At 44.6% G+C, this 14,661-nt stretch overlaps 1 protein-coding gene across 1 annotated transcript in view; it reads right to left on the bottom strand.

Annotated features, from left to right (window-relative positions):
• LOC126249175 (nose resistant to fluoxetine protein 6-like) overlaps positions 1 to 14,661 on the bottom strand; it is a 422,987-nt gene that overhangs the window by 115,109 nt on the left and 293,217 nt on the right. Inside the window, exon 5 of the mRNA XM_049950831.1 lies at positions 12,050 to 12,258. Coding sequence (XP_049806788.1) covers positions 12,050 to 12,258 — 209 coding nt within the window. The remainder of the gene's footprint in view (positions 1 to 12,049; positions 12,259 to 14,661) is intronic.

Genomic DNA, 14,661 nt, shown 5'->3' with positions numbered 1-14,661 from the left:
TCAGACCTTGGAGCCGCTACTTCTCATTCAAGTAGCTCCTCAGTTGGCATCACTAGGCTGAGTGCACCCCCCCCCCCCCCCACGCCCCCCCCCACACCCCCGCACACTAACACACAAAGGAAAAGCCACTGACAGTACCGGAAATCGAACCGGACATCTACGCTAGCCGTGTAGTCACCTACGATAAACAGCAACGGAGAAGGACACAGGTAGCCTAAGGTATTCTGAAACCCCACTAAACGCGCTGCTCCTGAAGTAAGGCTATGTTTTTGAGAGTGTATAAGTGTAAGCACTACGCACGATCAACACTCCCATAATTTCCGTCACAATGAGTCAGTAGAGAAAGTTCAGTTCGGATGAAACATGTATGTAGTTCTCTCCAGTATGAGACATAAATATTTCTAGATCAGCTGTTAGCGACGTTCCTATAAATTGCAAACGTAAATGAAATGCTAAATACAATCTCGATGAGGTATGTCTAAATTTGGAGTTAATCGTCTGACTTTTTAGTGGTATATTTGCAAAAATAGACAATATGGAAACTGTGGCTGTAGTATAATTATAAAGTTTATAATTTGAAACAGCAACCACAAGTATCGTTTGATTTAAATATAATTTCGGTAAACCTTTTTAAAACTATAGCACCCACAATCATGGTGTGATTTAAATTTTATTTCGGTAAACCTTTTTAAAACCATATTTGTGGCTACTTGCTGTTTTAAATTATAAACCTTGTAATTATTGTTGGCTATTGCATTTCCTACGAATATAGACCACGTGATGAGAGTGAAGGCAGTGGTTGTATGTGGAACTAAATGAGGAGTCGTTTTGCAAAACTCATCTTTGCGCCAAGCGAGGTGGTGCATTGGTAAGAAACTCGCCTCGTATTTCGGGAGGCCGGCAGTTCAGTTCCCCGTCCGGTCATCAAGATTTGTAAAGATTTAACAGTTCAGTGCTTTCCCTAAATTGGTTTCTTTGAAAAAGCACGTCGTTTTCCTTCCCCAGTCCGAGGTTGTATCGCCTTCCGCGTCTTACCTCCTCATTCTTTTGTATTTCGTATCTATTTAATAGAAGAAAAAGGCTATACTTGCTTAGTGTTCGTTTCTTCATTTATGCCGATAACGCGATTACACCATCAGCTTCCCCCAAAAGCAAACGCGGCACAGCATCGCCCTAACACACGCCTCGGTTGAAAAACAGCTCGCCGTTAACAACCGGACACACTTCACACAGGAAAATGCTGTGTTCTCATGCGTCACTTAACGCGTGTCGTAAACCTATACCGTACGTCCCTGCCGGCTCGGTAGAAATATCTGACAGCTACGACGTGGAAACAGGCATCCAACTACTGCAGTGTTTTACTGATAAATGCGAGATTACTACTGCTCTTCGACTGGATCAAAGGAAAGAAAATTAAAGTTTGTCTCGTCCACTTCGAGGTTACTCGAGAGCGAGCAGTGGTTCTGCTGGACAAAGTTTAGGTTTTTTGGAGCAATCATCTTGGAATTCGCTTGAAATGCTGTACGAAACCACAGGAAACCTGAATCCAGATGGCCAGGCAGCAATTTGAATCCCGTTTCTTCAGACGGCAAGCCCAGTGTTTATCACTTTATCACTTCGCACTGTTCTATTTAGTCACTGCATCCACGCCAGGTTCCATACCCTGGATGAAGAGTGCATTTAGGACGTGTTCGACAGAAGTAGTTGTTTGTTCAATTGTAGTCAGAAAACAGAACACAATTATTGACAGAATTTTGTAAGCGGCTTCTCAATGCAATACGTCACAAGTAACGGGTCAGAACGATGAAATGAACAGACGTGTGTGTGAAAGGTCAGGTATTTCGTGTGGAAAAGAGGAATAGAGAAATTGGTCACAATCGTTTCAAGCGACAACGGAGGGATTACAGTACTTTCGAAATGGCTAGATACATGCAAAACTTACGGAAAGATTATCACAATTAGGAAGTGGTCACAGATTTAAAAAGCGAAAAAGCGTCTAAGAAATCTGCATGATGGAATCCACGAGGATCCACGAGGAAATAGACTGGTATAACTATAGAATCTGAGGTATGAGATGATAGCAGCCGGCCGTTGTGACCGAGTGCTTCTAGGCGCTTCAGTCCGGAACCGCGCTGCTGCTACGGTCGCAGGTTCGAATCCTGCCTCAGGCATGGATGTGTGTGATGTCCTTAGGTTAGTTAGGTTTAAGTAGTTCTAAGTCTAGGGGACTGATGACCTCAGAGGATAAGTCCCATAGTGCTTAGAGCTATTTGAACCATTTTTTGAGATGACAGCAAACTTAGACGAGCACAGAAACGATAGGACGGGCACACACACACTAGAACAGGAACACGTCGGTGTTATTGAAGTTACAATCACAAATACTAATCTGGAAGTATACGACTTGTCAAGAAAACAAGAAAAAATTTCGACCGTTCCCCAGAGAGAACTGAGTGATTTAAGTAACACAAAAGGGAATGCAGCGATGTAATTACGAGGTGAAGCTGAACTTTAGAGAACAGCGTCCTCGAATTTATAAGTAGTGTATCTACGGATGCGTGATCGTCCTAGCGTCTAGCATAGATTTTCAGCTGCAATCGCAGCGAAAACACGGAAGAATTCTTGCGCGAATTCGAAAATTATTTTCCAATAAAAGGCGTACCTGAGTAACAGAATCTTCTGATAGTCTAAGAAACACACGGCAGGGAGTGGCTTATAATGTCATGCCCAGAGGTGATGTGACCGAGCGGTTCTAGGCGCTTCAGTCCGGAACCGCGCTGCTGATACGGTCGCAGGCTCAAATCCTGCCTTGGGCATGGATGTGTGTGATGTTCTTAGGTTAGTTAGGTTTAAGTAGTTCTAAGTCTAGGGGACTGATGACCTCAGATGTTAAGTCCCATAGTGTTCAGGGCCATTTTTGAACCCATAGGTGAAAACATACGCCGAGTGCCTTAAGAAATTTTCTTATTCACTGTAAAGAGTGTAACAAAAACGTATGATCAGACTTTCAGGAAACATTCCTCACAGGCAGATGATAAAAATGTTAGAAAAAATGGACATGGGCCTGGAAACGACTTTATTTCACGTTAGAGCTCTGTTTGTGCAACTGTTCAACGCATTAATCAACGAAGCCTCATCCGTGAACAGCACTTTCGCACTAAAGATAAGTTTGACACATTGTTGAATGAACCATTTGCAGAAGTGTACCCGTGCTGTAAAATCAACTGCTACTAGTGCCTGCTCGCAAAGTACATGGTACGGATGTAGCAGCTTCTCACGTAGCACTCTCCATAAGTCATGTGGTCAACATTACTTGGTCAAATTAACTGTCTTACGCTAACAGTAGGGTTGTCAACTGTACGAAGAAGTTCCTCCTTCAGATGAGATATCCTCGTCCTTCCAGGCATCGCCCAGTGGCGAGTGGTAGGATTAAACCTCCCACGCTTCCCAATGGCTTCAAACATCCTCCTCTTGGGGCACTGCCGTTCTGGAAATCTCTCCCGATACATAGGCTGAGCGCCACGGCCATTACCTTCTGCCATTCCGTACAGGAAGTGTGCGTCTTACAATTCCGCATCGGAGCACACTTCCATTGTACTGTACCGGACACCAAATACGTGACGAACACTAAGCAGTTGATGTTATGTGCCTGCTGCTAACAGATCAACTGGTTCAACTGGCTCTAAGCACTATGGGACTTAACATCTGAGGTCATCAGTCCCCTAAACTTAGAACTACTTAAACCTAACTAACCTAAAGACATCACACACATCCATGCCCGAGGCCGGATTCGAACCTGCGACCATAGCAGTCGCGCGGTTCCGGACTGAAGCGCCTAGAACCGCTCAAACCGAGAGTCCGCCGGCTGAAACTCGCGGAGTATGTCACCTTACGATCTTATTGATGTATGGGCAGAAGGAACGTCTCATTCTGCATCTTTTCCAGTAAGATGGTACTACCGCGAGTTTGTTGGATTGTAACTCAAATACATTGAAAATGGCTACTTATAGCCAAAATCGAGGTATATGTGAGAGTAATAAAAACTAATGGGATTGCGACTAATTGCTATGTGCCTCGCCTTCCTTATAGTCTACGCTCGTTGTTCACAACAGTTCCTTATGGAATCAAAGTTTGTTGGTGTTCGATGTTAACAAATTCCTCCTTTTCAGAAATTACTTTCTTGCTGCAACCAGTCTGCATGTTATATTCCTTCTAATTTGCCCACCGTCAGTTTTTTGCTGTCCAAGTAGCAAAACTCATCTGCTACACAGTATTCAAAGTTTATTATTCAATTTTATAAAATTTGTCTGTACATTTTACGATTTAATGAGCTGATAAGATTACAAAATGACAAAATGTAATCATTTATTAACATAGCTCTGAGCAACTATATTTTTTGAGATTCGTGTCCTTACAAAAATCAGTACTTCAATTTTTTTTTAATATTATAACTATAAGCAAGTGTATTTGGTAGGAAAATGCAGGGTAACGAATCTATCAACCAAGTAACTTTTATCGATATTTAATTCAAATACAATACTGTTCCAAATTACCAAACTAAAAATATAAGTTTTAATCTTGTTGGCTATTTGTTTTACACATACATTTCATATTAATGAAGCGACTTATAGTGTTTCAGAATTTCGTTGTCTTCAGAAAATCACTTTCAATACTGAGTAGAGCGAAAAAGTTGAGCCTGTCTATCCACGTGGCGGTTCGAGGCCTGTTTTCGATCAGCTTCAGTTCTAAAAACAAGCTGTTTCCACTGCTGTTTACGATCATTGTAATCATAAGTGGTAGATACATCGTAAAAGCGACCTCGGTATTAGGAAAATTATTTTTTATGGTTTGGAGGAAATGAGTTATGGAAGAAATCGGTTTTCGACGAAATCGAGCTCATTTCAAAGTGAAAAAAATTTGTTTTAAAAGCCTTTGCGGTTTCGCCAACTTAAGTGCTATGTGTTTGACCAGACACCAGTGGGAATGTGATGCGATAGAGCTACAGGTTTGAGAGGTGAAAGCTGACTATTTCGTATGAGTTGTCAACTTCATGTGAATAAGCCCATACAAAATAATTACATCTCCACCTTTTACAATTATAGGGGACCCGCACCGCCGTACAAGGGTAACCGTAGGCACCTCCAGGGTTTCAGAAGACGATTGACCCAAAACTACATAACATACAGAATAATGAGACTTACCAGAAGATAGTGTTTCGTCAAGTTTCGATTCGGAGTAAGCACGTGCTGAAGTTGGAGAGTGCACCACTTGGTGGGGGGGGGGGGGAGGGGGGGTGGCAGGCGTGTCAGAAAATGTACACAAATGATCCTCTCCGTGTTGCCACATCGAATTAGTTAGTACCTGCAGATAGGCAATCCAGTGAATATATTTCCAAAGTGGGCTGCGTTGCGCCTTCCCACAGCGGCGATTTTCATGAAACGTTTAATTTTAAGAACTACATTTTTAACCATCAGTTGCATAAATAAACTTTTATTCGCTATCGGTTTCAGTCGCTCAGACAATCATCACTGGGAGAAAAGGCAAGTACATTAGATGGAAAAGCATTTCATCGTCCTCTTAGATGTTTCGAAAGTCCTCAATGTTACAATATTGTACACGCCCTTATTGTGTATCATGACCTTAAATAGCAATGGATTGGTGTTGCAATAACAGACGACCAAATGTAAAGAAGCTATCACGAAGGACATTAATTTAGTGAAATGCACGAGCATATTGACGGTTGCCGCATCACAAAAGGCGCCCCTACTGAACACCTGTAACGTTAATTAAAAACTTTTTATTCTTACTGTATTTCTTATAGTTTTTGGACGGTTGTGTTGTGAAAAAAAATGGTTCAAATGGCTCTGAGCACTATGGGACTTAACATCTGAGGTCATCAGTCCCCTAGAACTTACAACTACTTAAACCTAACTAACCTAAGGACATCACACACATCCATGCCCGAGGCAGGATTCGAACCTGCGACCGTAGTAGTCGCGCGGTTCCGGACTGAAGCGCCTAGAACCGCTCGGCCTGTGTTGTGAAATCCTGGGGGTATTTACGAATAACCCTATATTAAGCTAAAGACATATGAGTGTCGTTCAGAATGTAAAGAACGTTTTGGCATAACTAATTAAAAACGAAAGATATCAACACAAAACTTTATACACAAAGTTACAGGACTTTACTCTAAATTTCAATGTAGTCACCATAACTGTCAAAGCACTCATTGTAACAGGGGATCAGTTTTTCAATCCTCGTGTTGTACTCCTCTTCTCCGCCAAAGATTTGATTGCTTGTTAGGGGTATTTATCATTTGCGAACTATTTCCTTTAATTTCGGGAATAAGCGAAAATCACCGATACCAAGTCAGGGCTGTATGGAGGATGTCCAAATATTTCTCTCTTAAGACGTTAAACTTCTTTCTGTGTTCGAGCTGATGCATGATGCTGCGCATTGTCGTGAATCAAAAACACTTTTGCTGACAACATTTCATGTCACTGAAGTTCCGCTCATTGCACTACCTCCAAAAACGTTCTTTATTTGCTTATAATTTTCGCTGGGAGGAACATTTTGTGCATTCAGAAAACGAATGACACTACGTACTACGCATTTTGCGGGATTTTAAATGGGCGCCGCTATTTGGAAAGGTTACAGAACAAAGTGGAGTGACAGCTCGGCAACAAAACTCGGCTCACACTGACAATGGAAACTTCCCATTGCACCCCCTCAGATTTAGTGCTAAGATGGCCCATTGGTAGCCCGTCAAAAACTGAACACAGATGAAGCATGAAAACAGGAAGAAGGTGTACTAAACTGTGGAAAAAAGAAGCAAAATAGAAACAGTGTACGGTCCAAGTTCAACATGTACAACATTGTGCGGTTGTGAATGACTATGGTGCCGTGGTCATATTATGGTGATGGGCTGCGAAGCGGCAGATTCGGGTTCAAATCTCCTTTACGACCTATTTTTTTTTCCCCACAAAATTATGAACTTTTCGGCACGTCACTGACGTGTCTGTTCGCTGTACTCAAAGTTGTGTCTGTATCGTTGTGTAACGTCCGTTTGTAACAGCGACGTGTAACGAAGAGACCTCCAGACGTACGTACCTTCTATTTGTTCTACACAAATATTACATGTTATGTCTCTTGCGTTCCGTTTTGGAAGTTTTGACTCTTGAATTCCTTCGTTGTAACATAATTCATACCCGTTTATTTGTTATTTTCATTTCTGTGAGAGGTCTCGCCTACCCTCATTATTCATAACATTTACTTGCGACGGCAATATATTCTTACCTCAAGACTCATATTCTATAAGCAATATATAGTAAGACAGCTGCCAAGACTACAGAAGGAGAACAGACACACAATCACCGGACCGACAGTATATATATATATATATATATATGGAGCGGGGCTGGCCGGAGTGGCCGTGCGGTTCTAGGCGCTACAGTCTGGAACCGCGTGACCGCTACTGTCGCAGGTTCGAATCCTGCCTCGGGCATGGATGTGTGTGCTGTCCTTAGGTTAGTTAGGTCTAAGTAGTTCTAAGTTCTAGGGGACTGGTGACCACAGCACTTGTCCCGTAGTGCTCAGAGCCATTTGAACCAAGCCATCATATGGAGCGGGAGGGAGGTTTGAACGCGCCTCTCCCGGTTTACAATCTAACACGTTGACCACACAACCACGACGTCGTGGTTCTGACAAGTTGCTCGATGTTGCACATCTTGAGTTTGGACCGTTCAATGTTTCTATTTGCTTCTTTCTTCTCAGTTCAGTACACCTTCTTCCTGTTTTGATGCTTGATCCGTGTTCAGTTTTTGAGGGCTATCCACTGGGCCAGTTTACCACTAAACCTGAAGGTGGTGCGATGGGTAGTTTGCCTTGTGACGGAAAGGAGCTAACTGGTTGGCTCCCGTGAGCAGTGGCGAGCAATCTGTTCTGGGTGTGGTACGCAGTCGTTCCTTACTTTCTGGATGAGCCTCATATTTTATACACTGTGTCCAGTATCCGTAAGGACTGTGTCTATGAAAACTAAAAGTCGTGGATTATGTTAAGGAAATCTGTATTTATTCAAAACAGTCTCCCCCTGAATCAGTGCGTAACTGAAATCGTTTTAAAAGCGTTTTGAAATAGTCAACGTAGTGTTTTCTTGGACTTGCAATTAGTACTGCAGTACAATTGTTTTGGATGTCCTTAACTGCGTCATAACGGTATCATTTCATTGCCAGCTTCAGTTTGGGGAACAACCAGTATTCGGCTTTGGCCACATCCGGTGAATACAGTGGGTGATCCGGGACTGTGATCCCTTTGCTAGCCAAAAACTCGCGTACGATCTTCACTCTGTGGGGTGGGACGTGGTCGTGGAACAGCAACTAGGAACCTGTCTCTCGGTATTCGGGTCAAATTCAACGAATCCTCGCTCACAAACACAAACTTTGACGTTGCCTCGCTGTTCCACAGCTATTTTTCGACGAAAGTCAGACACCTATTGTTAAGCTTAGTTTACACGACGACATTGGGTTGCGCCACTCGTTGCGTGGAATGAGTTGCACGCAAGTGGTTTCATATATGACTGTTGACACGGCGACACCAGTATAAATTCAGTTTCGTCGTTTTGTGGGTCCCTGAGTCGTGTCTGAAATGAAAGTTTTGGCAGCTGCACGTCGCACGAGTTGTGATGGACTTAAAGCTTGTTGCGTGGAATCGCTGCATAAGAAAAAAATAAGAAAGGTGTTTCGATTCGTGACTGGATGAAGAAAAGACGTCAGCTCGGTTGCTCAGCATCCTTGATGAGGTAATTTATAACGGAAGATCCAATAAGTTCTTTTAATTATCTTAGAATGTCACCGGAACTGTTCACGTTTCTTCTAAATAGAGTTAATTATGCGAAAAGGAATAAAGGTACTGTAATGCATGAAGCACTGTCGCCAGAACTGAAATTACATATCATATTGCGTGCATTACAATCTAGAACACTCGTCATGTTATAAGATACGGTTTTAGTTGGTGATGACGCTATTTTTTGACACCAATAATTATTAACATTAACAGTAGTAATTATTAACATTAGCAACAATAATTGCCGGCCGGAGTGGCCGAGCGGCTCTGGTCGCTACAGTCTGGAACCGCGCGACCGCTACGGTCGCATGTTCGAATCCTGCCTCGGGCATGGATGTGTGCAATGTCCTTAGGTTAGTTAGGTTTAAGTAGTTCTAAGTTCTAGGGGACTGATGACCACAACAGTTAAGTCCCATTGTGCTCAGAGTCATCTGAACCAAGCAACAATAATGAATCGAAGCAGGCCGCATTAAGAAGAGAATGGCTTGCAAACTATTCTCTTGAAGACAGATCTTTACAGTGGCAATACTACAAAATTCTAACGTATGTGAATGGGGAGCACTGCAGCGACGTTTTAAATAGATGAATTTTGAATAAAGAAAGCAGCTTCTTGAATTTGTATAGCTTTCTCTCCTGTCAACAATATTCGTTAACAAAGAGTTGGCCAAGTAGAACGATGGGATTTTAGTCTTGTAGACGAGAGCATTGCCACAGCTAGAATTACACTTCCTTGTATTTTTCTTAATTCAGTTGTATATGTGCACCTAACTCAATAAATTTTGCCCTGTAGCTCAGATATTGTCAAACCATCTATGTGGTCTCAGCGGCAGCAATATGTTGCTTATTTTTGTAATCAGCATCACTGAATTCCCACAAACACCTAAGCAAAGCACAAACGTCCAAAAAGCTAACATTATCTTCCGTTCCCCACTTCATATTTCAGATTTTCTACATTCTACGAACACACATAACCTCAAAACTCATGCAACTAGTGTCACCAAAGTTGGAACACGCCGAAAGTGTTTAGATTCAGCAACGAGTTGCGCAAACGTGTGACGCGCATGCGCAGTGGTCGGTAGTGCAGTTGCCTGCAACGTAGTGTCGTCGTGTAAATTAGGTTTTACATTCGTGGCCAGGACGCCTGCTGCAGTGACCTTCTACACGCCTGTTGTTGAATCTTCGAGGATCGTAACGCCGCAACCTGCCACGAGATGGTGAGGGTATCATCTGGAGTGCCCCAGGGAAGTGTGGTAGGTCCGCTGTTGTTTTCTATCTACATAAATGATCTTTTGGATAGGGTGGATAGCAATGTGCGGCTGTTTGCTGATGATGCTGTGGTTTGCGGGAAGGTGTCGTCTTTGAGTGACTGTAGGAGGATACAAGATGACTTGGACAGGATTTGTGATTGGTGTAAAGAATGGCAGCTAACTCTAAATATAGTTAATGTAAATTAATGCAGATGAATAGGAAAAAGAATCCCGTAATGTTTGAATACTCCATTAGTAGTGTAGCGCTCGACACAGTCACGTCGATTAAATATTTGGGCGTAACATTGCAGAGCGATATGAAGCGGGACAGGCTTGTTGTTGTGTTGGCTGAAGAGCCAACACCGTGTTACAACTGGAGGCCGAATTGCACGCGTTTTAGCTCACGCAGGCTGGCGTGAGGGGGGAAGAATTATACTGACGTGAGGACTGGAACATGACAAGGAATTAGAATTCAGAAAGCGGACGTAATTAGTTTGATACTTAACTTTAATCCATTAATGATGAACGTCGCTCTTGACAGTACATGAGTCACAATATTATCTGTTCAGATTATAGTAACTGAATATGGCGCTTTGCTAGGTCGTAGCAAATGACGTAGCTAAAAAAACGTGTTCAAATGTGTGTGAAATCTTATGGGACTTAACTGCTTAGGTCATCAGTCCCTAAGCTTACACACTACTTAACCGAAACTATCCTAAGAACTAACACACACACCCATGCCCGAGGGAGGACAAGAACCTCTGGCGGGACCAGCCGCACAGACCATGACTGCAGCGCCTTAGACCGCTCAGCTAATCCCGCGCGGCTGACGTAGCTGAAGGCTATGCTAAACTGAAGTCTCTGCAAATGAGAGCGTATGTAGACAGTGAATCATCGCTAGCAAAGTCGGGTGTACAACTGGGGCGAGTGCTAGGGTGTCTAGACTAGCCCTGCCGTGTGGCGGCGCTCGGTCTGCAATCACTGATAGTGGCGACACGCGGGTCCGACGTATACTAACGGACCGCGGCCGATTTAAAGGCTACCACCTAGCAAGTGTGGTGGCTGGCGGTGACACCACACTTGTAATGGCAGCTGTAGGGAAGGCGGATAGTCGTCTTTTCATTGGTAGAATTTGGGAAGATGTGGTTCATCTGTAAAGGAGACCGCTTACAAAACACTAATACGACCTATTCTTGAGTACTTCAAATGGTTCAAATGGCTCTGAGCACTATGGGACTTAACATCTATGGTCATCAGTCCCCCAGAACTTAGAACTACTTAAACCTAAATAACATAAGGACAGCACACAACACCCAGCCATCACGAGGCAGAAAAAATCCCTGACCCCGCCGGGAATCGAACCCGGGTTCCCGGGCGTGGGAAGCGAGAACGCTACCGCACGACCACGAGATGCGGGCTATTGAATACTGCTCGAGCGTTTGGGATCCCTATCAGGTCGGATTGAGGGGAACATAGAAGCAATTCAGAAGAGGGCTGCTAGATTTGTTACTGGTAGGTTTGATCATCACGCGAGTGTTACGGAAATGCTTCAGGAACTCGTGTGTGAGTCTCTGGAGGAAAGGAGGCGTTCTTTTCGTGAATCGCTAGTGAGGAAACTTAGAGAACGAGCATTTGAGGCTGACTGCAGTACAATTTTACTGCCGCCAACTTATATTTCGCGGAAAGACTACAAAGATAAGATAAGAGAGATTAGGGCTCGTACAGAGGCATATAGACAGTCATCTTTCCCTCGTTCTGTTTGGGAGTGGAACAGGGAGAGAAGATGCTAGTTGTGGTACGAGGTACCCTCCGCCACGCACCGTATGGTGGATTGCGGAGTATGTATGTAGATGTAGATGTAGCATTGCAGTTTCGAATGTCACACAAGTAGTCCTAACGGAACTGGGACTTAAGTTTTTGTTTTGGTGTCCTGGAATGGGGGAACCAGGCAGGTGACTTACGTCGTCGAAAGTGCTGCGGAAGACGTCTAGCGAGCGCGTGAGGCGCAGCATGCGGCGCAGCGCGGGCGACGCGCCGTGCCCGGCGTCCAGCTGCACCATGGCCAGGCAGTACTGGGCCCGCGCACGCCGCACGCACGCGTCGAAGTCGCCGTACTGGTTCACGTTGCCGTTCAGCACGCCCGACGGCAGCTTCGCGCTCGCGTCGTACACTGCAAACACACACGGCGCTCTTGTATTACACCGGCAGTTGCAGGCTATGGTATACACTGAGGTGACAATAGTCACGGAATAGCGATATACACATATAGAAATAGCGATAGCATCGCGTTCACAAGCTATAAAATGGGCAGTGCTATGGCATACACTGAGGTGACAATAGTCACGGAATAGCGATATACACATATAGAAATAGCGATAGCATCGCGTTCACAAGGTATAAAATGGGCAGTGCACAAGCAGAGCTGTCATTTGTACTCAGATAATTCATGTAAAACGGTTTCCGACGTGATTATAGCCGACGACGGGAATTACACTACTGGCCATTAAAAATGCTACACCAAAAAGAAATGCAGATGATAAACGGGTATTCATTGGACAAATATACTAGAACTGACACGTGATTACATTTTCACGCAATTTGGGTGCATAGATCCTGAGAAATCAGTACCCAGAACAACCCCCTCTGGCCGTAATAAGGGCCTTGATATGGCTGGGCATTGAGTCAAACACAGCTTGGATGGCGTGTACAGGTACAGCTGCCCATACAACTTCAACACGATGCCACAGTTCATCAAAAGTAGTGACTGGCGTATTGTGACGAGCCAGTTGCTCGGCCACCATTGACCAGACGTTTTCAATTGGTGAGAGATCTGGAGAATGTGCTGGCCAGGGCAGCAGTCGAACATTTACTGTATCCAGAAAGGCCCGTACAAGACCTACAACATGCGGTCGTGCATTATCCTGCTGAAATGTAGGGTTTCGCAGGGATCGAATGAAGGGTAGAGCCAACGGTCGTAACACATCTGAAATGTAACGTCCACTGTTCAAAGTACCGTCAATGCGAACAAGAGGTGACCGAGATGTGTAACCAATGGCACCCCATACCATCACGCCGGGGGATACGCAAGTATGGCGATGACGAATACACGCTTCCAACGTGCGTTCACGCGATGTCGCCAAACACGGATGCCACTATCATGATACTCTAAACAAAACCTGGATTCATCCGAAAAAATGACGTTTTGCCATTCGTGCACCCAGGTTCGTCGTCGAGTACACCATCGCAGGCTCTCCTGTCTGTGATGCAGCGTCAAGGGTAACTGCAGCCACGGTCTCCGAGCTGATAGTCCATGCTGCTGCGAACGTCGTCGAACTGTTCGTGCAGATGGTTGTTGTCTTGCAAACGTCCCCATCTGTTGACTCAGGGGTCGAGACGTGGCTGCACGATCCGTTACGGCCATGCGGATAAGGTGCCTGTCATCTCGACTGCTAGTGATACCAGGCGTTCCGTATTACCCTCCTGAACCCACCGATTCCATATTCTGCTAACAGTCATTGGATCTCGACCAACGCGAGCAGTAATGTCGCGATACGATAAACCGCAATCGCGATAGGCTACAATCCGACCTTTATCGAAGTCGGAAACGTGATGGTACGCATTTCTCCTCCTTACATGAGGCGTCACAACAACGTTTCACCAGGCAACGCCGGTCAACTGCTGTTTGTGTATGAGAAATCGGTTGGAAACTATCCTCATGTCAGCACGTGGTAGGTGTCGCCACCGGCGCCAACCTTGTGTGAATGCTCTGAAAAGTTAGTCATTTGCATATCACAGCATCTTCTTCCTGTCGGTTAAATTTCGCGTCTGTAGCACGCCATCTTCGTGGTGTAGCAAATTTAATGGCCACTAGTGTAACAGACTATGAGCTCGGAATCGTAGTTGGAGGTAGGCGCATGGGACATTCCCTTTCGGAAATCTTTTGGGAATTCAATATACAGAGATCCACAGCGTCAAAACTGTGCCGAGAACACAATTTCAGGCATTACATCTCACTACGGACAACGCAGTGGCCGCAAGACTTCAGTTAACGACGAGAGCAGAGGCGTTGCGTAGAGTTGTCAGTGCTTACAGACAAGCAACACTGTGTGAAATAATCGCAGAAATCAATGTGGGATCGACGACGAACGTATCCATTAGCAAACTTTGGCGTTAGTGAGTTATGTTAGCACACGATCAACCCGAGTGCCTTTACTAACAGCACGATATCGCCTGCAGCTCCTCTCCTCGGCTCGTGATCGTATTGGTTGGACCCTAGACGATTGGAAAACCGTGGTCTGGTCAGATAAATCCCGATTTCAGTTGGTAAGAGCTGATGGTACGGTTAGAGTGAAGCGTAGACCCCACGAAGCCATTGACCCAAGTTGTCAACAGAGCACTGTGCAAGCTGGTGGTGTCTCCATAATGGTGTGGGCTGTGTTTACATGGAAAGGACTGGATCCTCTGTTCCAACTGGACCGATCACTGACTGGAAATGATTACGTTCGGCTCCCTGGTGAGCATTTGAAACCATTCATGGACTTAATGTTCCCAAACAACGATGCGTCATGTCACC

Source organism: Schistocerca nitens, chromosome 3 (assembly GCF_023898315.1).
Source record: "Schistocerca nitens isolate TAMUIC-IGC-003100 chromosome 3, iqSchNite1.1, whole genome shotgun sequence".
In the NCBI taxonomy this organism is placed as follows: domain Eukaryota; kingdom Metazoa; phylum Arthropoda; class Insecta; order Orthoptera; family Acrididae; genus Schistocerca; species Schistocerca nitens.
This window is presented reverse-complemented; position numbering and strand designations above follow the sequence as displayed.